We start from the raw sequence: 24,109 nt of genomic DNA on the forward strand, positions 1-24,109 counted from the left end.
AGAAACCGCTAATTAAAATGATATTTATATTTATTCACTAAATATTTATTATAAATTGATAAATATGTAGCAGTGCGTAAAACTATCAAAAAATTATTCACTAAATATAAGATTAATTATATAGTGCAATATTATAATTTGTTAAAAAAAATAATGTAATATAATATTTATAATATAAATTTATTTTATTTTCTGTTTTTATAATATTCTTTATTGATAATATATGTATCAATTTTATATTTTACATTTTATTATATTATTAAGTTATTATTAATAATTAAAATATATATATACTTAAATAATAATTAATTTTAGGTCAAATTTATATAATCAATAATTATTTTCACTTTGTATAATTTATATAATTAAGAACTATTTATATTATTAGATATACTACATTGATGTGATTAAATTGTATAAAAAATTTCTATAGTTAATTTTTCATTTTCTTTGCTATCAAATTTTTGGTTTTATTTAAATTTTACAAATAATTAATAACAATTTTTAGAATAACACTATATAAACTTTTTTTTACTAAATTTGTTTAGTAAGAAAGAAGATACATATACTTTACATAAAATATATAGAGAGGATATGTGAATGTATCATTATAAAAGTGTATAAGTAAAACTTAAAATTTAATAAATTTTTATAAATACTTAAACTTAAATCAATTTTTGTTGGCCCTTCTTCAACAATGAAAAACAAAATAATATATTATTATTATATTATTTAATAAATAATACGAAATAGAAAAATACAATTAACAAATATGTATACATAAATATAATATTATTAATAATAACAACAACAACAACAATAATGGTATCTATTTCTATTTATTCTCTTATAGCATTGAGTTACTTCTATTATAATTAATTTTTTTAACGGTTGGTTCTTTATATTTTTTTTTTTTTGAAAACAATTTTTTTTTTTCAAAAATGAAAAGTCACTAAATTTCTTCAATTAAATAATACTAAAAATTTCTTTGAATTTTATGAATGATATAAACTTATATATATCATCTATTATAATGAACAATTTTTTTAGATATAACTAATTAATGATTTTTTTAGACGTGATGTATTTTGTAAATTTACTCAAAATCAAAATCATGTGTGTATTAGTATATGTATAGATCACATAATATTAATAATCGCTTTTAATGTGTACAAAAATAAATAAATAAATACACTTAAATAAAAAGAAAACCAATAGTCATATAATAGATCCTTAACAAAGGAAAGTGAGATGTCACATCATCAAGCTTAACAACATAATTATAAAATTATTTATTAATTATAAAATTTTGAATCATTTAGTATATATATAATAACTAATTATTTATAATAATGGATAATATATTAATACTATTATTTATATAAATTTAGTTTAAGATATAACTAATTAGAAATTAAATAAAAGTGGAATAAATATATAAAAATTATTATCTAAAATCGAAACAAAATTTACCTACACTATATAAATATATGGATAGATATGTATATATAAGCGAATAATATTAATATATTTACTATTTAAATTTTTGACACATAAAAATATCACTTTTAATAAACGTATTTATATATAAAATAAAAAAAATAATATATTTTTAACACCCAAATCCATATATGAAAAAAAAAAATACTAAAATAGTACTTTCACATCAAATAAAAAATCCACCAATTCAAAATTCCTTACATATTTTTTTTTTACATATATGATAGTACCTTAGAAAAGTAAATAGATGGAGTTTTCTTCTAATTCATCTATTTAATATTACTCAAAATTATTGTTCCTTATCCATTATCTGTAGCCAAATAATTCACACATATAGGACATTTGAATTAAACTAAGAATATTATATAATTTGGTCGATCTTTAAAATAAAATATTTTAAAACAATATCTATAAAAAAAAAACATACATACATATATATATTTATATAAGAAGTGAAATTGATACCGAAGAGAACAAAATAAAGAGTTATGCATGTATGAGATAGTAGACTGACTTGTTTTAGAGAATGACACTTTAGGGCTTCATGTGATCATGAGGAAATTAAACTAAGAATATTATATAATTTGGTCGATCTTTAAAATAAAATATTTTAAAACAATATCTATATAAAAAAAAACATACATACATATATATATTTATATAAGAAGTAAAATTGATACCGAAGAGAACAAAATAAAGAGTTATGCATGTATGAGATAGTAGACTGACTTGTTTTAGAGAATGACACTTTAGGGCTTCATGTGATCATGAGGAAATTCTTAGTGCATTGTTTTCTTAGTGATGCTTTTCTCATTGTTGGTATTTTCTTTTTCTTCTCATTTTATAATTACTCTAAACTATTTACAAAAAATGAAAGGTCTTTTCTTATATGTCTATATTTTGAGAGTGTAATTATAATTAATTAATACATTAATGGGAGTTGCTATCAATTTAATAAAAATGTTTTTATTTGATTATTAATGCTAACAATTTTGTACCGTGTAAAAATTGAAAAGTCTTTATTTTCTACATATAAATATTTATTGCAACCAAAGATCATTATTATAATATATTAAAACTGAAAAAAAATATTAATAAATACGTAACTCTCCATTTTTGTGAGTTAATTAACACTAAAAAATATAGAATAAAAATTTTAAAAAAAGGAGAAAAAAGATAATATTGAAACTAAGAAGTATAACATGCCATGTCATCACTCCTAACAAAAGGATTATATAAATACTAGGAAACTAAACCGCGCTTTGCGCGGTCTTTTACAATAATTGTAATATTTTTTGTGGCTAAATCTTTATAGTAATCCCATTAAATTCAATTTTTTTTGTACTTCAAATCTAATATTTTAAAAAAATAATCATCTAATCCAATCCATTTAAGTGACAAAATAAAATTAAATTAGTAATTTAATTGCTTTGATTTTTTTTAAAAAATAAACTTTTACTTTAGAACATAAGTTTCACTATTACCTTAAACATATACGATATGTCACATGAAAATTAAACATTACTAATTATTTAAATTTAATATATAATACTACATAAAATTATCAATTTTTACAATTATACAACAAAACTATTAAAGTAGCTAATAAAATATAAAAGAAACAATTAAAATATCTCAAAATATTAAACAAAACAACTAATAAGATGTGTGATGGGAAAAACTACTAAATATCCAATTTTGATTAATAAATAACTAATAACCTGTAAAATATACACCTCATTACCTTAAAACTAAAAATTTACAAAGCTTGTTAACGAAAAGAGCAAATATATATGTATTGGTCGTAAAATAATATAGAAACATAATTGAAGTTATGTAGTAAAATAATATATAGAAATATAATTGAAGTTACATACATTAATAAACTTTTATATTATATAGATGTAGTATTCAACAATCTCTCCCTCAAAAAAAAAAAAGTATTCAACAATCTCTTTTACATTAAAACTATTTATTAACATTGTTGTATCCTTCTTTTCTCCATTCAATTTATTTATTTAATTTATATTTTATTTTAATTATTAATTACTAATAAATAATTTTTATGTTAATTATTTCATTTTCTTAACTGAAAGTTTTCAATAAATAATGAGTAGACCAAGCGGCCAAGTGAGAGACTCTACGTCGTAATTACCTTTTTTTTTTTTCATATAGATAATAATAAGTTGATTAAAATAAAAAACAATCAAAATAATATACTGCAAAACTTTAAAAAGTTGATGTGTAATAATGTTCTTCTAGTCTCTTTTATCTTTCTTTTTAATTTTTTTATTCATTTTTTATAGGTGATGTGTGAATTACCAATTCATTTCTCTTGCTTTGAAAAAAAATATATAATAAAAAATATAAATTTAAAATTTTCATTATTGGCAAAACTATTTTTGAACATTGATAACACAATTTTTTTTATACATTAGGTTTTAGTAATCTATATGTGGTTAGTGCATAATGATTAATAATTTTTATATTCTTATAAAATATTATTATAATTAAATATACAAACATGTATATTTCGATTGTAGTGAGTTACATAATATATATAAATTAAATTAAAATACATAATAATTAAGTAATATTAATAAGAGATACTCTTGAAGACAAAGAAGATATTTTAATTGTTGGATTGGAATATTTCTCCTTGAGTGAAAAGAAAAATAACATATAATTAATTAAAATATGAAATAAAATTAATATATATAAATGAATATTTATATAAAATTCTTAAAGAATGGCAAAATAAATTATGTATACTTAATTTTTTTTGATTGACGTACGACCCTTCTAATTTCATTGACATTGTCGAATTACTATGGCCGATTTTTGTTCATACTCTATGGGTTAGTTTTGAAGTGAATAACTCACTTTCATTTTGCACTCGAAGGCTAAATTTTATCTAATTAGAGGAAAACTTTGTACATCGATAACAAATTATGTAAAATTATATGAAATTAGCATATTTTAGTGTCGAGGAAATTTAAATCATGAGCTATTTGGAATTTTAAAATTATTAATAGTTTCCAAAAAAATTGAGGAATCATATAAGAATGTAAAAGAAGAAAAAGAATAAGAATAAGAAGAAGGAGAAGAAGAAAGCTTACAATAGTCTTTGGATCTAATTGCAACCAAAATAAAAAATAAAAAAATTGTAAGACATTTTATACCTTTTTAAAGTTTTATAGGAGGCCAACTCTTTAGAAACTCCAAGAGCAAATGTGTCTTACTTTCAACTTTGTTGTTTGTTGGAATAGATAGAAAATCTATTTTCATATGCTATTTTGATTGAGAGAAATGATAGTATTAGGAAATATTTATAGAAAATATACTCTACCAAATGTTACACAAATAATATTTATAGAAACCCCTTAAACTTTTCAAATACCGTAACTTATTAATTAATTGTTTAAAAATTACAACTTTATGAGTGTATGTTTTAATGATTGGAAAAACGTTTTCATGTACACAAAACAAAAAGACAAAAAGATAGTTTAATGATTTTAACATTGTAATTTTCATTATATAAGATATTTAAAAATTTATAGAATGTACATCAACAACTTATTTTAATGGTGAGGGATGAAAAATAAAAGTTGCAGCAAAGCAATATTATTATTATTGTTGTTATTATTAAATAAAAATAATTAAAAACAAATAAATGTAAAATGTAAAAAGTTTAAGAAAGCAATGAATGAGATTGAAAAAGTCATAGAAGCATTTATTTTCCTTTCTTGATGCTTTCTTTTGACTGTTACAAATTTGTTTCATTTAATATAATAATAATAAAATAAAACTATTATTATTAGATTATTATAAGTTAATGTTTGTATTGAATATAAAAAAATATTAACAAAAGTTTAAAAATTAAGAAAAATGAGAAATCAAAGAATAGAGAAAGAAGATTATTGGTGCTGCCACATCACCATCCCTAACAACAGGATTATATATATATATAGATTGTTAAATGGTATTATTGGTGCCTAGTTAGTATTTTTTTTTTTAGTGTCATACTATTATTGGTGTAATTAAATAGCAGGTCTTATATAACTTAAGAAAATAAATTTTAGGGAATATCGCTAACCAATCATAGGGTGACACCTATAGAAAGGTTTTGGACACTACTACTGACTAATAGCAATATTCTAAATATATATATATATATATATCATTTATTTATGAGTATTGCTATTGGACACCAGTAGTTTCCAGCACCTTTTGCCCCACGATTGGTTGACAATATTGCTAAAAACTATTTTCTTAAATTATATGGGGACCAGATACTTAATTACACCAATAGCGATATGATTCCAAAAAATGTACTTGACACATAGACACTATTAATACTTTTTAGCCATTATCTTTATGTATATATATGAGTTTTGTAAATATTAATTGGATGGTTGATGAAGTGGATCAGATAGATGATTCCCCTGATTTCATGCCATACTAGTTTGTTGGGAACTTCCCTCACCACACCTTTATATCTATATGTGTATAGATGTAACCAATAATTATACCTACATAATATATATAATTTTAGAAAAATAATTTACGTGTTTGTTTTTTATACCTATATTTGAATTTTAAGGAAAAATATGAAATATATATTAAAATTACAATGTAAATCATTAGGTAAATAATTAGAATTATAACTATATTTAGGTGTAAAACAAAAAGAATGTACCAATAATGTTATGTCTAGAGTGATACCAAAAACATTAATTCCCAAATTATATAGTATCATGGACATTTCAAAGTTGACAAAAATGATCTTAATTCAGAATAATTTTTTTTGTTGGTCATTATGTATATATATATGTATATCTAAGTATGTTTTTAGTTTTTGTTCATTTGATCTTGAGATAATATTGGTTATATATTATTACTTAATTAGTATTAAAAATTGTTTATCTAAATTTTTGGAAACCGATTAAAAAACTAAAGAAAATAGATTAGATGTAAGGGTTGAGACGAGAATTTTTACGCGGTTCGAGTATTAACAAATTCTAGTCCACGAATCAACATTATTTAGCTTGAAAAGCCTTCAAATATTACATAAGTGTTCTTGTCTATTTTATGAACCCTAACTCTTAGCCTTTGCTCTCCAAGGATGAATCTCAAACCCTTTAGAGGGTTATGGTTATATTTATAGGCTAAAGTCGAGTATGATTATACCCGGACTAGGGTTAGCATATAAGCATGGCCCACAAATAAGGTAAATGTAAATAATATATATTGACATTGGGTTGATTTGATGAGGCCGAGCCCGTGAAGCAACAGTCGTCCATATATGAGACCACATGATAGTGACAGGTGACATGTGTGCACCGCCTTGGTGTACATAAACATCAGTAGAGTAGCGGTTGGACAAATGGCATGTCTCCTTGGGTGGTCTACACATTCTCATGTATGACACAAAGGATATATAAGGTCTTGAAATTGTGAGATTTGGTGTCATGAGAGGAGCGCCACGCCAGTCTTAGCTTCAAGTCGCCTCTTGAACTGTCCATCCAAAAGTACCCTTTGAGGACATTCAGATACATCCCGTATAGTCTTCCTTCTTATGGATTCGCTAAAAAAATTTCTTTTCATTTGCTAAAATTTCAATAAAACTGTTGAGAATTATATGGTTTCATCTCAAAATCAATTGGCAATGAGCGGAGTAGCTCATGTTCTTATATATGGCTCAATTCTCTACCATTTATTCTATGTGGGACAATGTCCACAACATTCCCCCTCAAGATGATGGCTACTTTTTGCTCATCAATCTTTAACTGTATCAGAGTGGACATGGTCACTATCTGTATAGGTACGGATCGGATATGATCGCTTGCCCGCAAGGGATATGGCTCTGATACCATGTTGAGAATCATGAGGTTCCATCTCAAAACCAATTGGCAATGAGTGGAGTAACCCATGTTCTTATATATGGCACAATTCTCTACCATTTATTCTATGTGGGACAATGTCCACAACATTGGTGAACATTGTCCCACATAGATTAAATGTAAAAGTATTGAGCTATATATAAGAACATGGACTACTCCACTCATTGCCAATTGGTTTTGAGATGGAACTCCATGATTCTCAACATCAATAAAATTAATAATAAGTGTTGGGTGTATAATTAAAAATTCACATTGGTTAGAAATGAGAAAGATCTTGGGTATATAAAGATAAATACTATCTCTATTGGAATGAGACCTTTTGGAAATATGTCCAAAAATAAATTTGTGAGGATTTAGGTCTAAAGTAGACAATATCATACCAATGTGGAGATAGATGATATTCGACAGTCCTAACAATATTCTTTTAGCATTTTACCTTATAAATACTGATGCCAGCCCTCACGAGGAACTTCTCGAACTTTGTAGCCCTATAACATTGGTTAAGCCACGTGGCTCAAGATCGATCACTACTTTCAAGGTATAATATTTTTTTTTATCTTTCTTATATTAAATTTTTGTATTTTGTAACTAATTCTTTTTTATATATTTACGTTGCAATTAGGCACTACTATTATGAGGTACTACTTTAAGAATGTTTAGCGATATTTCTTACAAATGTCAATAATTAATTATACTAAGAGCGATATAACACAAATGTTGTTTGGTTTATCATTATTTCTCCTAAAAAAATAAGCTAGGTAGTTTCCATCCATGATGTACACCGTGTTTGGTTAAAATATAAATTATTTTAAAGTGACCCAATAATAAATGGGTATACCTTCCAACTACTTTTGTTGTCCCACTAAATTGATTATATCACAACCAAATATCCCAACTCACTATTCAATACCACCGAATTGATTATAACCAATTTCACATATTCCATCATCATCTTATAAATTCATCAACATTAAAGATATATATGCTTTATTTCATTACTATACTATAGATCATTAATATTTATTTATTTTCAATAAATAAATTGACAACTAATCATCATGATATAATGAATTAATCATATTTTCACACATATAATATTATTTATACATATCACTCTCAATTCTATCTCATCAACCAAAAAAATCTATATAAACAACTTCTACCCTCTACAACAAGTAAACCTAGCTATATATATACTATTTTTTTTTCTCTTTCAATTATTCTTTCTTTCTCATACTCATTATATTATAAAAATGAGTCCAAATTATTACAACTACATATTTTTATATGTAGTGGTAGTAGTTTTGTGTTTGGTAGGGTTCGGAAGCTCGGATTTCGAGCAAGACAAGGCGGAATGTGGTGACAAATTGGTAGGGTTAGCAACCTGTCTCCCGTTCGTTGGTGGTGAATCGAAAAACCCGACACCGGATTGTTGTGTAGGGTTCAAGGATGTAATAAATAAGTACTCAAAATGCATGTGTGTTCTCATAAGGAATAAGGATAACCCTAACCTTGGGCTCAAGATCAATACCACTCTTGCCTTGAGACTCCCTTCGGATTGTCATGCACCCTTTAATGTCTCTAAATGTATTGGTAAGTAATAGTATAGTAATATATGTGATCTATTATTGTTAATATGATAAATTTATTTATTTATTTATTATATCAATTGTAAAGAAAAAAAAATTGTTAAAACAAAATTGAACGTATATATACACTAAAAAAACTACTTTTTATAATATATATATATATAATATCCTTTTAGTATGTAATATAATTTTTTTATAATTAAATGTAATTTTTTTTTTTATAAAATCACATTAAACATAATATTTATTACTAATTAAATATTACTTTATTAATCCTAAAAAAGAGTTATTTATTACTAAAAAGTAGTATTTGTATAGATACAGTTGTAATAGTGTGAAATAGTTAATTATTATTAAAAAAATAATTAAATACAAATTCTCACTAATTTAATTATCGTATAACTAATTATTTGTCATATATAATATACATAGATAAACGATGTTAATTTGGTATACGTACAACGTTTTTATTTATTTATTTTAATTTTAAATAATTACTTCATATTTTTGCTTTTCCTGTGATCAGTTCTTATTTTAGATCCATATTTTAATACTTTATATGAAAATAATAATGTGATATAAGGGCATATGCACCAAACAATTAAATGTTAGTAGTCAATTTCAAGTTTAATTAGGTGTAACATTATGTGGGTGAGTCATTGAAAATCCATATTAATTGTATTCATTGATTTGGGTAGCCTAGCTGTGTTTATCACACTGTTCCCATCCAAGATTTTTTATTATGTGAGAATTGTGCTTCTCATTTTACTTTTATTTATGGGTACTATTATTCGGTATCACTGATATTTAATATTTTTTATAAGTGGCGCTCAAGAATTAGTTAGTTATATTCTTTAGAAGCTATTTTCTTAAATTATATAAAATCTGATACTTAATTACACCAATAACAATATGACAACGAAAATAATATTAGAGACTTTATTTATATGTACCATATATTAAAAAAAAGGTGATAATATTTTGTGCAAGAATTTTTTAATTTTTAATCATATTTTATTAATTATTTTTTTTCTTAAAAGAAAATAAAAATTGATACTTATATAATTTTCTTTTAAATAACAATAATTTTATTATAATTCTTGATTTTTTTTTTCAAAAAAACTGTAACTTTATCCGGAAAAATGTTGATTACATTACATTAGGCCGATCAATTGGGGGTAAGTTAAAAAATATCATTTTTTTAATCAATTAATCTAATTTACCTCTAATTTTGTATTTAATTGAAATATACCTCTTTTTATATGTATTGTACCTAAAATACCCTGACATAAGAGAGTTACATAGAGAGTATCTTGAAGTGACAGGGGCAAAATTGGTATAATATTTAAAAAAACAGGTAAAAATAATAGACTTTAAAAAAGAGGATAAAAATAAAAAAGGACAATATAAAAAGGGTATAGAGTGTAATTTTCTCGATTATAATTGGGTGGGCCTTAAAAGAAATAAATTATTGGGCCATTTATTTATAAAATATATAGTATTTTTGAAATCTACTAAAATATTTGTATAATTTTAAATGAAAAATATTTTTTTGGCTCCTGGACTCGGTGGGCTCTAGATGCGGGCCTAATCCGCTTTAGCCAAGCCCAACCCATAATTGCAACATTAATTGGTCGAAATATTACCATTTCATACCATCTCTTTATCAAGCTCCTAATGCTATTTTAGCCACATGTGCTTTTTGATTAGCACTTCATATTACATTTTGTATAAAAACATTAGGAAATAAGAATAAAGATCTTCTAATTCCATCAATAACATAATGTTCAAAAGTTTTCTAATTGTATAATTATAAAAAAAAAAAAAATGTGATAATTAGTTTTCTTAATTGCTATTTGTTAATGTTATAAAAAAGTAAGTTTAAAGAGAGATTTAAGATCAAAGTAAATTTAGTTAAGTTCCAACAATATAAGAATGATTATAGTAAATCTAATAAGGGAAGAAATTAATTAAGCTCACAACAAATGACAAATCACTAAAAAAAGAAACTACCTATTTAGTAATAATTTTTTAAGTATAATATAAAAATTTTGTGAATAAATGTAATTTAGTCACAATAAAAAATAATTTATAACTAAAATATAGTATTTAAATACAAGTTGTAACTAATTTAATTTCAATCACAAAAAATATTCTTACTAAAAATATATTTAGTCATAATAAATTATAATTTTTTTGACTAATACGTTTAGCCACGAACATTTACGTGATAACATAGAAATAGTGATTTTTATTTTTAATTACGTTTTGTGATTAAAAGTAAATTTTTTTTTGCAGTGAATTAATAATTAAAAACATGTATTACTAGTTTATATTAATTATAATATGGAGTCTATACATAACAATTTTGTCCTACATATATATATTATATAATTTGGTATTAATTAAATTGAATATATATATATATATATATATATAATTGAAATTGCAGATCTTCTTCATTTGAAATCTGACTCGAAAGAGGCTAAAGAGTTTCAAGGATATGCAAAGATGCTTAGTGATCATACCAACAAGACAACATCTTCTACTCCAACCACCACTGGTACCATTTTATTTTATTATATTATATTATATATATATAAGAAAATAAATTATATTTATATATATGGCTAGTATATATTACAAAATTAATTGAGATAATATTTATTTTTAAATAGTTATGAAGATAATTTTATCAGTTAGATTTTTATTATTTGATACTAGTTAAATTTTATTAATTTATGACAATCCAATACTTAAAATTAATAAATTATTACATGAAGTTAATTATATACCATAGTACTAAAGACATATAATAATTAAAATTCCATTTATATAAATGTAATTATAGAGAGTGATTTTTTAAAACCACACTCCCATTATTATTATTATTATAAATCAAAATTTTTTGTTTTATTTTATTTTAGCTAAGAGATTTATGGCCTAAAAGAGTTTTTCTATTATTAGGGTTAAAGCTTCAATTATATATTTATTATGCCTAATTAAGGCATTAATTAATCATTTATAAAATTATGTAGTTCAACTATATGACTTTTTATTTCTTCTCATTTTTTTTCTATAGATTTAAATTGACACAAATATATCTTCAATAAATTTCTCCAAAACATTTAATATATATGTTTTTCAATATTTTTAATTGTGTAAAATAAATTAAGTAATTAATAATTTATGTTTAATTAAAGGGAGTGGAGGAAAAAGTGCTACAATGGAAGACAAGAGCAGAAGTGAGAGAATTAAGAGTTGGCAAGGGATACAAATGGTGTTGGTCACTTTCTTATGGTTACTACTTCCTATTCTATTCTTTTCTACCATGTAATATTAATAATCATCATATCTATTTTGTAATAATATCATTTACTTTTCTCTTTGTTTTAGTTATAATTTATATTTCAAATTAATAAATAAGTTTGATATGTATACATTTTTTTTTTCAATAATTTGATGTTTTCCCAATTCTTTCTTTTTATTATTCATCAAAATATTTTCATGTAAATATATATTTGCTAAGAAAGGAAATTAACCAAATTATTAGGGTGAAATAATTTTTGTGGATAGAAAGGAATTTATTACCTAAAAGCAATGAGCATTCTTATTACTTGATCGATCTTAATTGTGAAACCGAATACTTATAAATTTTAAGTCTTTCATTATTTATTTATCTAACCTCTTTTACTATGGGGTTTCGCCACGTGGGGTTTCGCTCCTAATGTGGATGTGAGAACTTTAGATGAGAAAAAAATTATAGGAAAATTCTATAATGCACCCCCTTAAAATGGGTATATTGATACACCCCTATCTATTTTAGCATCCGAAATAATTTTTTAGTCAAATTTTTTCTCATAGTCATGTACGTTATAGTTATTTAAGATATCGTGCAAAATTTTAAGAAATTTGGAAAAGTTTAACACGCCGAAAACTGCGTTCAAACAGTGCGTTGTACGCGTGATTATTTTATTTTATACGGGTGTAAAATAGACTGTTTGAACATTATTTTCTATATTGTAAATTATTCCGAATTTCTCAAAATTTTGTAGGATATCTTAAATAGATATAACTTACATGAATATGAAAAAAAATTAGACTAAAAAATTTTTCTGGATACCGAAACAAGTTAAGGGTGTATCAGTACATCCCTTTTATAGGGGTGCATTGTAGAATCACCCAAAATTATATTATGGTGTCAAGTATAATTATGAGGTAATGTCTTGTAATTATTTAATGGTTTTTCATAATTTTTATTAAAATAAAATAAGTGAGATCTGATATTGAATTGCACAATGAGTATTAGGTACCATAAGTGCCCTTTTAACTTTTTTCTTACAATTATTTTACTTTAATAAAGATTATAAAAACCGCTAATTACTATAAAAAGTCACTTCATAGCGGTGATTGACATCTTAGTACCCCATAACAATGCTCTAACTGTAATGAAGTGTTTGGTATAGGTTTAAATTTGTGGAATGAGAATGTCAAACTTAATCCAAGAAAATTAAATTTTAATGATCGAAAGAGGCTAAGGAGTTTGCAGATCTCATATTCTCATCCAATACTTTCATATTCTTTGAAACTCTACTTCTCTTAACTTAAACTCACATAACAAACCTCCTCTAAAGATTGTTAGTATGAAAAAGTGATGAATATAGATCCCATTGTTTGATTGGTCATTAATTATTAAAATTGGTAATAAATTATTACATATATACAAACGAACATCACATATATATGACCATTCCATACCATATATACCGCCATAATTACTATGTACAATATTGCCACCACAAAAGTAATATTACATATATGCATGGGAAGCTTGGTTTCTCTATTTATATATAAATATATATATATATATAGTGGTCCATATACATATATATATAACTTATTATAAGAGTGTCAATATAATAATCAAAACCCATATATACTATTACTCTTAACAAAAAATTTTCATTACTTCTTTCTGGTCACAATCTTTTTTGTCTAGCTATAACTCACCACAGTCCACACCACCATGCTCTCATCTTATATAATAATAGAAACTTATTATAGAAAAAGTTTGAAGAATATCCTTTTTTTTTTTTTTATTCATTAACTAAATTTATTTTTTATAATATTTAATTCAAATATATTTCTTTTATAAGTATTGTACGCAAATTATTCTTACACCCTCACATAATTAAGACATGATTTTAAGCATAATAGATTTGTGTTCTTTGGAGATAGATGTGTAGGTTTGTGGAGAAGAATAGAGACTATCGTGAAGTAATAAAGGTAAAATTAGTAAAAAGAAATAAATATAATAGATTTTGAATGAGGTAAAAATTAAAGAAATCAATATAAAAGAGGCATGTAGTATAATTTTTTCTAATAAAATAAGGAAGGAGAGATTAAAAAAATATTTTTAGCCCTTTTTTTCTTTTTACTTTTACTGCATTAATGTATTAAAAATATAATAGTTAAATAAAAAAAATATGTGGTGTAATATAAAATATGGTGGTAAAATAAATAAAATAAAATTTTAGTGATATATTTTAAATAACAAAGTAGAAAAGCTCATATGCATACTCTAGGGTGTCCAATAACATCTCCAATTAAAAAATATAGAAATTTATATATTTTTTGAGTTTTTATGCAAAAAAAAATATATATATATAACTTTTTTCAAAAATGTAATATTATAGAAAATTCAAAAAACGAAAAAAAAAAAGTTAAAAGAAAAATATAAAGAAAAAAAAACGCATAATGTAACTAATTACTCTAAACTGTTTTTCCCATTCTTTGTACTTTTTAAAAAAAAAAAAAAATATCATAAAATAATTTTTTATTTTTTGAAAAATGTCATATTTTTTGTTAACTTTTGAAAAATCATTAAAATGAAAATCCCCCTTTAAAAAAATTAGACCATCAACAAGACATTTTTGACATATTATAGCACACTGCACACATATTACTTAGATTACTTAGTCCAATAATTTTTTTAATAAATTCAATTAAAGTTTTACATTGGACAACTAGGAGTTTCACAAAAATATTGAATTTTAGGTATTAAGTTTATAATTTTACTGTCACACAAAATTACAAAAATACTATTTTTTTTTTATAAAATAATCGTAAAACAATAATGGAACAACTAAAAAATAACCGTAAAACAATCGTAAAAACTTAACACGGTACACAGTATAAAATTTATACGGTATTTTTGAAAAAAAATTCTACCCTACAATAATAAAAAGAGTTAAAAATTATAATTTTGAATATGTAGTATAAAAACCCCTATTAATTAACCAACTAATCGCATCCCAATTTGTATTATTATTAGATCTCTCAACACACATGATAACATTGAAACTCTGTATTTTCAACACTAATTAATAAATAACTATATTATCTTATTTTATATATTCTCAAATAATCACTCATTCAAGGACAAAAATCCCTTCACATGTCTAGCTAGGTAGCATAATATAATAATGTCATGACCCTCCACTACATCTCTTTCCTTTTTCTAAAGTCACTTTTTTCTTCTCTTATTACTATAAAAAAGAGCCTAAAAATTAGCACTAGAGATAGATCTCTCATCACACTCTCATTTTTGTTTCACTATTTCTTCCTTTCTTTCTTTCTTTCTCTCATCTAAAAAAACATGGGTTCATCAAGTTCAAATAATAACACATTGAATTTGGTACTAATTTTAGTACTAATATTAATGTTGAATAACAATAATAATATTGGATTTGTGTTATCATCATCATCTTCTTCATCAAGTAGTACTAGTCTAGATGGGGATAGAGCTGAGTGTGCAGACAAGTTGGTTGGGCTTGCCACGTGTCTTCCTTACGTTGGCGGCGAGGCGAAGAATCCGACTTTGGAGTGTTGTAGTGGGCTGAAGACGGTGGTGGAGAAGAGCAAGAAGTGTCTTTGTGTTCTTCTTAAAGATAGAAATGATCCTAATCTTGGCATCAACCTAAACTCAACTCTTGCTTTGCAACTCCCCAATGCTTGTCATGTCCCTACTAATATTTCTAAGTGTGTTGGTAAGTGTATATGCCCTTTTTCTTTACTTATTTAACCCTACAAAATATCTAATCTAACTGATTTTTATTTGGGGTTCAAGGGCAAAATAGTCTTTTTGTATTTAGTTCATTTTACACCATATTGTTTTGATAATTAGTTGGTGAAATATATCTAGTGTTTGCCAAAAGTATTTCTAAGGGCAAAATAGTCATTTTATGGTGTTAACATATGTTTCCTATTTGCCAATTAATGTGTTAGCATAATGTATGAGATTTTTTTATTTAGGGTTCAAGGGGAAAATATATTGTATTTTAGTTTTAGTTTTGATAATTTTTTATAGTACAAATATATTAATTATGATAATTAATTAATTAATGTAATTATTGTTGTATGTAGAACTTTTGCATTTGGCACCCAATTCTTCTGATGCAAAGATGTTTGATGGGTATGCTAATAGCCATGGTTCTGGCTCTTTGGCTCCAATTTCAAGTGGTAACATATTTTGCTTCTAATTAATTAATAATAATTAATTAAGTCACATAATATTTCAAGTGAAAATCCCAATTTATATATTATAATAATTTTTTAAAAAATTAATATGAGGATCATAAATTAAAATAAGAAAGTGACATTATTTTTTCAAAAAATAGTTATATGAGATATCCCTTATGTTTCTTTTATTTGTATACATTTGTATTGATAATGTTATATTGTTTGTTTGTTTACTTAGAAAATTCTACAAGTCATGGAAGCACAATTGCAAATGACAAAAGTGATAGTGGAAAAGGAAAAGGATGGAAAGGAATGGACATAATTTTGGGAACTTTCCTATTTTTCTGTCCACATTTAGTTATTTACATTTGATAAATAAATATATATTATTTATATCTCATTTACAATTTTATTTTATTTTTGGGTATTTTGTATTTCTATTTAATTGTTTTGTTCTTCCTCTTGTTTGGTGATCATTTTGTAAAAGATATATTTTTGTAGCATTTACTTGAATAAACCTAACCTATTTGGGCAAAATAATGTGTTAAAGTAATTAATCAAAAGTATATTTGTACTATAATTGTATTCTTATCATTATTATTAATCATTCTTGTGATGAAAGAAATTAAAAAAAAAAAAATCAAAATATATCTCTATATCCTTATTTGTTCACGTGATTACTATATGCTAATGCTATATATGTCCGTGAGTCTAATTATTATATCATTTACATAACATAATATAAAAGGAGTAATGATATATATACACACTTACACACAATTATTACATATAATGACATGTATTAAATAATAAATTTCAACTCTTTATAGATTTTGCAGCAAAAAAAACTCTTTATAGATTTAAGTAGGGATCACAATACTTTTAATTGTGCAGTTAATATTAAGAAAAAATTACATAATAGACTAAAAATTTATAAAAATATATTAACACGATTTTTTTTTATTCGTTAAACTTTTTTATTTACAAAAAGGTAAATACCATTTTGGATCATGTGTTTTGCAAAAGTTACTAATTAGACTTTCTGTTTTGTTAAATGACAAAATGGACACTATATTTTCTAAAATAGTACAAATAAGACCCTGAACTAATTTTTTGTCAAAATAAAATTTAATAATAATCCGATCTAAAAGTGTTATGAAAATTTTTTTTACATTTTCAGTATATGTTCATGTTAGGAATTGTTTTCGGAGAGTCTGCCCACGTTTTGTGCTCTGAGGCAGTTTTATGTCCCCTTTGGGGTTAACCGTTTTATTCAAGCTTTTTTTCCAGATTTGTGCAATTTCTTTCCTCTTTTCTTGCAGTTAATTTCCTCTTCTTCTTTCTTTTACGAACTGGTTTATCCACCATTATATTTGGCTAGCAGTATCTTCCTCTTTCTGGGTTATATTTTTCTTATGGATCCTCTAATACACAAAATGAAAGCTAAGATTAATCTCACTGAAGATGAAGAGGCTGTATTTGAATTCCATGACACAGAAGCTTTTTCACCACAGGCTAGTGTTGATACTGTCTTGTATGCACGAATTCTTACTAAGAAGAAGGTCTGGCTTTCCACTCTGCAGAATCAAATGGCCGAACATTGGGATGGGAGATTTCCTGTTAAAATTTCAGAAGCTTCGGACATGTTCATGCTCACTTTCGGTTGTGAAGGAGACAAGGTACGAGTCCTGGATCGTGAACCTTATCATTTTCAGAACCATCATATTGTTCTTTACACACCAGAGATTGGGAAAAACTTTCAGTCGGATGATCTTAAATTTACTCCCTTTTGGGTGCAAGTTTATCGTCTACCATTTCTAAGCAAGACCAAGTCTTTAGCAATTGCCCTTGGCAACATTATTGGACAATATGAAGATGTTTTTGAGGATTCTTTAAACGAAGGGTGGGGTCCTTTTCTGCGTATTCGGGTTCTTATGGATGTTTCTAAGCCGCTAAAGAGAGGGAGAATGATCTCTTTAAGCCATGTGAAAGACAAGTTTTGGGTCGACTTTCGCTACGAAAGACTTCCTGAATATTGTATGGAATGTGGGATAATTGGACATCCTTACAACAAATGCTCTGTTTTTCTTGAGAAACTTGATAATGGTGAAGAGCCTGCCCTTGAATACCAGCCCTTCATAAAGGGATCTGCTTTGCCTACCTCTTCCTATGATCGGTATAGAACTGATTTTGCTAAGGGGGATGTTTGGCCGATGTTAACTAGACTTGCTAAGAAAAGTTTATCCTCAGCAATTCCTCAATTGCATCTCCGTGGTTCACCGCAGCCTAAAAGATTATTTGCTGGCGAGTCTTCTCAAATCAATCACTTAGACAATACTACTAATGTTCCACATAACACTATGCCAAATTCTTCAGTGTCCAAGTCAGTTTTATCACAGCCACCTTCGGTTGTTTTTCTACCTTCTACTCATGGTTCTACTGTGTCTCAATCTCCTCAAGGGGGAAATATCAAAATGAAAGGGCCTGCTGCTTCACTTTCACATGAGTCTCCTACTAACTACACTGATCTCACATCCATTTATATGCCCATTTCATCCTCTCCATTGGTTTCAAACTTTTACGCCACATATCCTCCCCCACCTCCAGCCATTACTTCCCATTCTAATCAAACTTTGGCTACTCCTGTCACCAATCATTTTAATTCTATTATCGCACCAGCCATTGTTACCACTGGAAAAGAAAACTCCAACCCAAATGTGCAATTCAAAAGGCAGAGTGAAGGCCTTTCACTAAGGCAAACTCTTAAGAGATGCAGAGGAAATATTCCTAATGATCACAGCTCAACCTTGTCAGTTGACGAAAATGATTGCCACTTTGTTTCCAATGATTACATGGATTCGGCTGGTGACTTTGACAATACAGCGGAGACTGTTTTGCAGTCCCGCGAGCAACCATGAAAATTGTGAGTTGGAATGCTCGTGGTTTGGGGAACCCGAGTGCTGTCCGGAAACTTCGTTTGCTTGTTAAAGAGCAAACCCCCACTGTACTTTTTATTATGGAAACTAAATTACCTTGTAATTCAATTTCTCGTTTTCGTAGTCTTTTACATTTCAGTAATGGTCTAGAAGTCCCTAGAGTTGGTTTAGGTGGTGGTCTAATGTTGTTATGGAAGGATGATGTTGATGTAACTTTGAATAGTTTTAATGCAAATGTTTTTGATTGTTATTTGGCTTTTCACAATGGTCCTAGCTCTCACTTTACTGCTTTCTATGGTGCCCCTAATGTTGCTCAACGTGTACACACTTGGACTCTTCTCAAAAGATTGAAAGATGTTGCCCCATTGCTTCCTTGGGTTGTCATTGGAGATTTTAATGAGATTCTATATAACCACAATAAAAAGGGAGGTAATAGGCGCTGTGAATCTCAGATGGATGATTTCAGAACTGTATTGGATGTGTGTAATCTTAATGAATTGCCTTTTACTGGGGACCCTTTTACTTGGATTAAAGGGAGACTCAAAGTTGATACCATTCATGAGAGATTGGATTGGTGTTTTACTAATGATAGTTGGAACTCATCTTTCCAACCTTTAGTCACATCTCACTTGGATTACTATGCTTCGGACCATAGAGCAATTGCTGTGGATGTGTTGCTTTTGAACTCTACTGCTGCAAAACCAGTAAGAAAAACGCGCTTCAGATTTGAGAAAATGTGGCTTAAGGAGGAGGATGCTGCTGCCATTATCCGATCGAATTGGACACCTGACTGCTCTGGCAGTGTTGATGTTTTCATGAATAATCTCTCCTCTTGCACGGATGCTTTACAACAATGGCACACTAGGAAATTTGGGAAGATGAAGAATGATATCTCTCAGCTGCAGCAAACGGTTACTGCACTAAATAATGCAGCAGACCGATCCAATGATATGGTTTCTCAGCTTAAGAATACTGAAGCAATCTTGGACGATTTGTTGGCACAAGAAGAAGAATATTGGCATCAACGATCGCGTGTGGATTGGCTACAATGTGGCGATCAAAATACTAAATTTTTCCACGCTCATGCAACTTCACGCAAGACCAAAAACACTATTAAAGCGCTCATTAATGATCAAGGCATTACTGTTAATAGCAAGGATGCTTTGACACAAGTGATCTGTTCTTTTTATTCTTCATTATTTGCAACTGATGGTGTCCAACCTGATTCACTCCAGCTTGTTCTAAATGCCATTCCTGAGACAATTACTTCCGAAATGAATCTATCACTCACTGCACCTTTCACACCAGAAGAAGTTGTTGCGGCCCTCAAGTCAATGAGCCCTGATAAAAGTCCTGGGAGCGATGGTATGTCCGCCATGTTCTACCAAAATTATTGGGACATTGTTGGAATCACGGTTACACAAATTATTCTTGGAGTTCTTAATGATGGTAATGATATGACTCAACTAAATAAGTCAATAATCACTTTGATTCCCAAGGTTTCTAACCCATCATCCATGAGTGATTATAGACCTATTAGTTTGTGTAATGTTATTTACAAGCTTATCTCCAAAGTCATTGTTCTCCGCTTCCAAAAAGTATTACCATTTGTCATCTCTGAAACACAATCAGCTTTCCTATCCAACAGACTCATCACTGACAACATTCTTGTTGCTTTTGAGCTTATCCATTGTCTCAGACATGAGACTCAAGGGAGACTAGGATTTTCTGCTCTAAAATTGGATATGAGCAAAGCGTTTGATCGGGTAGAGTGGAAATATCTTGAAGCAGTTATGTTGAAGATGGGCTTTGCTTCTAAATGGGTGTCACTAATCATGAATTGCATTTGCACTAGCTCTTTCTCATTTTCACTAAATGGGGAAGTTGTAGGCCATGTTCAACCATCCCGAGGGTTGAGACAGGGAGATCCACTATCTCCTTACTTGTTCCTTATTTGTTCTGAAGGACTCTCTCGACTTTTGCAGTATGAAGAAGCTGTTGGCAATTTAGAGGGTTTACGGTTAACTAGGCATTATCCATCTGTTTCACATCTCCTTTTCGCTGATGATAGTTTGTTGTTTTGTCGAGCTAATAACCAATCGGCCATTGCAATTCAAAGGACTCTTGACACATATCATCAAGCATCAGGTCAGATGTTAAACAATAATAAATCTGTGATGTCTTTCTCTCCAAACACAGCCGATGACATCAAAAATTTCTTTGCTCATACTTTGGATATGCCTATTACGGAATGTCATGAACGGTACTTGGGCTTGCCTTCTTATTCTGGTAGAGACAAGCAAGAACTATTCAGCCATATCAAAGAAAGAGTTTGGAAGCTTCTTCATTCATGGAATGAAAAAATATTTTCGATCGGGGGAAAAGAAGTGTTACTCAAAGCAGTGGTTCAATCAATTCCTACCTATGCTATGAGTTGCTTCAAACTTACCAAGAAATTTTGCAGCCAATTGGAGAGTATGATGGCCAATTTTTGGTGGGGTACAAATCAAAATGGAACCAAAATCCATTGGAAAAGGTGGAACTCTTTATGTAAATCTAAACATGAAGGAGGTATGGGTTTTAGATCCTTTGTCCATTTCAATCAAGCGCTATTGGCGAAACAAGCATGGAGAATTTTCGAAATGACGAATTCCTTGTTGAGCCGATTACTAAAGCATCGATATTTTTCAACCACATCTTTTTTTGATGCTCACTTGGGACATTCTCCTTCATATACATGGCAAAGTATTTGTTGGGGTAGGGATCTTTTGGTTCAAGGTATGAGATATAAAATTGGTAAGGGAGTTAATATAGCTACTGGAACCGATCCTTGGATTCCTAGTTATACTAATTTCAAACCAGTTAGTTACACAGGCCCTCCTACCTTACCTGTTTCCACTTTCATAACTGATCAAATGGAATGGAACATAGATATGTTGAATGAATTCTTTCAGCCTATTGATGTTGATAAGATATTATCTATCCCCCTAAGTTTTTTTGGTGCTCAAGACAGATTGATTTGGCATCATTCTTCCTCTGGTATTTATAATGTCAAATCCGGATTTCATTTAGCCACTTCATTAGAGGAGCAGCATATCTCTTCCACTTCAGACCCTCACCGAGATTGGTGGAGATATTTTTGGAACCTGAATTTGCCACCAAAAGTTCGCATCTTTGCTTGGAAAGTTTTCCACAACATTCTCCCGGTAGCAGCTGCCCTTTTCAAGAAAAAAAATAATAGATTCTGCAGCTTGTTCACTTTGTACTTCTAATTGGGAGTCTATAGGACATGCTCTTTTTGGTTGTAAGCATGCTACAGGGATTTGGACAGATTCAAAATTTTCTCTAGATTATCACAAAGCTCAGTCAATGTTCAATGGAGATTACTTGTTACATCTATCTTCAATGTACAATCAGGAGGAATTTGAATTGCTCATCTGCATTATGTGGGGCATTTGGTCTGATCGTAATAGAATTTTCCATGGAGGACAACCAAGGCCTCGTTCATCAATTGTGGTTTATGTAACCAATTTTCATCAGGATTTCATCCGTGCCAAGCTAACCAAAGTCCCATCTGCTGCTACAGAGAAGTCTCGACCACATACAGTCACCAACAACACGATGCAGAAAGAAGTTCCATGGACACCACCAGCAATCAATGGGTTTAAAATGAATGTGGATGCTGGTACGAATTTGGAGCAGAAAAAACTGGGTGTTGGGGCTATTATCAGGGACCATGAAGGCAAAGTTGTTGCAGCCCTTTCAAAGATTGTTCAGGGAAGCTTTCGGTCTGATGAAATGGAAGCAAAATCCCTCTTCCATGCTCTCAATTGGGCATCGCAATTACAATATCCTGTCACGCATATAGAAACTGATGCCTTGCGAGTTTCATCAGCAATTCTTTCGAATGCTACTAATTTATCTAGTTTCTCGGATCTTATATTTGATGTTCGTTGTCTTATATCCTCTTTTCCTGGTATTTTGATATCCCATGTTAAAAGAACTGCTAACCAAGCAGCTCATGGGTTAGCCAAATTTGCTTTAGGATTGGATGAAGACATGTGTTGGGTAGGAGAAATTCCCTATCCTATTTTCTCTGTTGTTGTAAATGACTTTAATTTATAATGGCAGTGATTTTCTCAAAAAAAAAAAAATGTTAGGAATTGTTTTCAAGTTTTTCATATTAAAAAAAAATTGTCAAAAATTAAGCTCAAGGTCCTATTTTTACCATTTTAGAAAATACAAGGTCAATTTTGTCATTTAATAAAACAAAGGTCCAATTAATAACTTTTACAAAATACAGGGTTTAAAAGGGTATTTACCCTTTACAAAAATATATTTTCAATAAATTTAATAAATAGTCTTTTTGGTTGTTTTATAGTTTATTTATTGTTGTATTATAGTTGTCATGGGTTTGTTTTTTGATTGTTTTTGTTGTTTCAGTTAATTTATAGTTTATTTATAATTATCGCGAGGTTGATTTCTCGTTGTTTTTTATTTTTTACTGAGCAAAGTGTATTTTTGTAATTTTAAAACTTTACAACCGTATTTTTATAATTAAAAATTTAACCGTCAAATTGTAAATAAAACTGTTGCTCCTAAATTCGCCCAATATACGTGGACCAGTCAAGAGGGGACACGTGGATCAAATTACTTGAGA

At 27.7% G+C, this 24,109-nt stretch overlaps 3 protein-coding genes across 3 annotated transcripts; all 3 read left to right on the top strand.

The window, feature by feature from the left end:
- Positions 1-8,392: 8,392 nt before the first annotated feature.
- LOC115695895 (non-specific lipid transfer protein GPI-anchored 6) lies at positions 8,393-12,466 on the top strand. Its single transcript, XM_030622996.2, has 3 exons — positions 8,393-8,996; positions 11,445-11,555; positions 12,196-12,466. The coding sequence occupies exons 1-3, from the start codon at positions 8,657-8,659 to the stop codon at positions 12,327-12,329; spliced, it is 585 nt and encodes a 194-aa protein (XP_030478856.2). The 5' UTR covers positions 8,393-8,656; the 3' UTR covers positions 12,330-12,466.
- A 2,998-nt stretch (positions 12,467-15,464) lies between these two features.
- On the top strand, positions 15,465-17,050 carry LOC115695894 (non-specific lipid transfer protein GPI-anchored 6). Its single transcript, XM_030622995.2, has 3 exons — positions 15,465-16,041; positions 16,418-16,513; positions 16,752-17,050. Exons 1-3 carry the CDS (start codon positions 15,651-15,653, stop codon positions 16,883-16,885), a joined length of 621 nt encoding a protein of 206 aa, XP_030478855.2. The 5' UTR covers positions 15,465-15,650; the 3' UTR covers positions 16,886-17,050.
- Positions 17,051-22,735: 5,685 nt separating this feature from the next.
- On the top strand, positions 22,736-23,593 carry LOC133038930 (uncharacterized). The gene has a single exon (XM_061117587.1). The coding sequence runs from the start codon at positions 22,819-22,821 to the stop codon at positions 23,572-23,574; it is 756 nt and encodes a 251-aa protein (XP_060973570.1). The 5' UTR covers positions 22,736-22,818; the 3' UTR covers positions 23,575-23,593.
- Positions 23,594-24,109: the final 516 nt, after the last annotated feature.

This window comes from Cannabis sativa, chromosome 6 (genome assembly GCF_029168945.1).
Source record: "Cannabis sativa cultivar Pink pepper isolate KNU-18-1 chromosome 6, ASM2916894v1, whole genome shotgun sequence".
Taxonomy (NCBI): domain Eukaryota; kingdom Viridiplantae; phylum Streptophyta; class Magnoliopsida; order Rosales; family Cannabaceae; genus Cannabis; species Cannabis sativa.

Bases quoted from the DNA above. Each gene is read 5' to 3' on its own strand.
- LOC133038930 (XM_061117587.1), top strand. From the start codon at position 22,819: ATGTTCAATGGAGATTACTTGTTACATCTATCTTCAATGTACAATCAG.
- LOC115695895 (XM_030622996.2), top strand. From the start codon at position 8,657: ATGAGTCCAAATTATTACAACTACATATTTTTATATGTAGTGGTAGTA. The intron at 8,997-11,444 runs GTAAGTAATAGT...TTGAAATTGCAG, and splicing joins TAATGTCTCTAAATGTATTG to ATCTTCTTCATTTGAAATCT. The intron at 11,556-12,195 runs GTACCATTTTAT...GTTTAATTAAAG, and splicing joins TTCTACTCCAACCACCACTG to GGAGTGGAGGAAAAAGTGCT.
- LOC115695894 (XM_030622995.2), top strand. From the start codon at position 15,651: ATGGGTTCATCAAGTTCAAATAATAACACATTGAATTTGGTACTAATT. The intron at 16,042-16,417 runs GTAAGTGTATAT...TGTTGTATGTAG, and splicing joins TAATATTTCTAAGTGTGTTG to AACTTTTGCATTTGGCACCC. The intron at 16,514-16,751 runs GTAACATATTTT...TTGTTTACTTAG, and splicing joins TTTGGCTCCAATTTCAAGTG to AAAATTCTACAAGTCATGGA.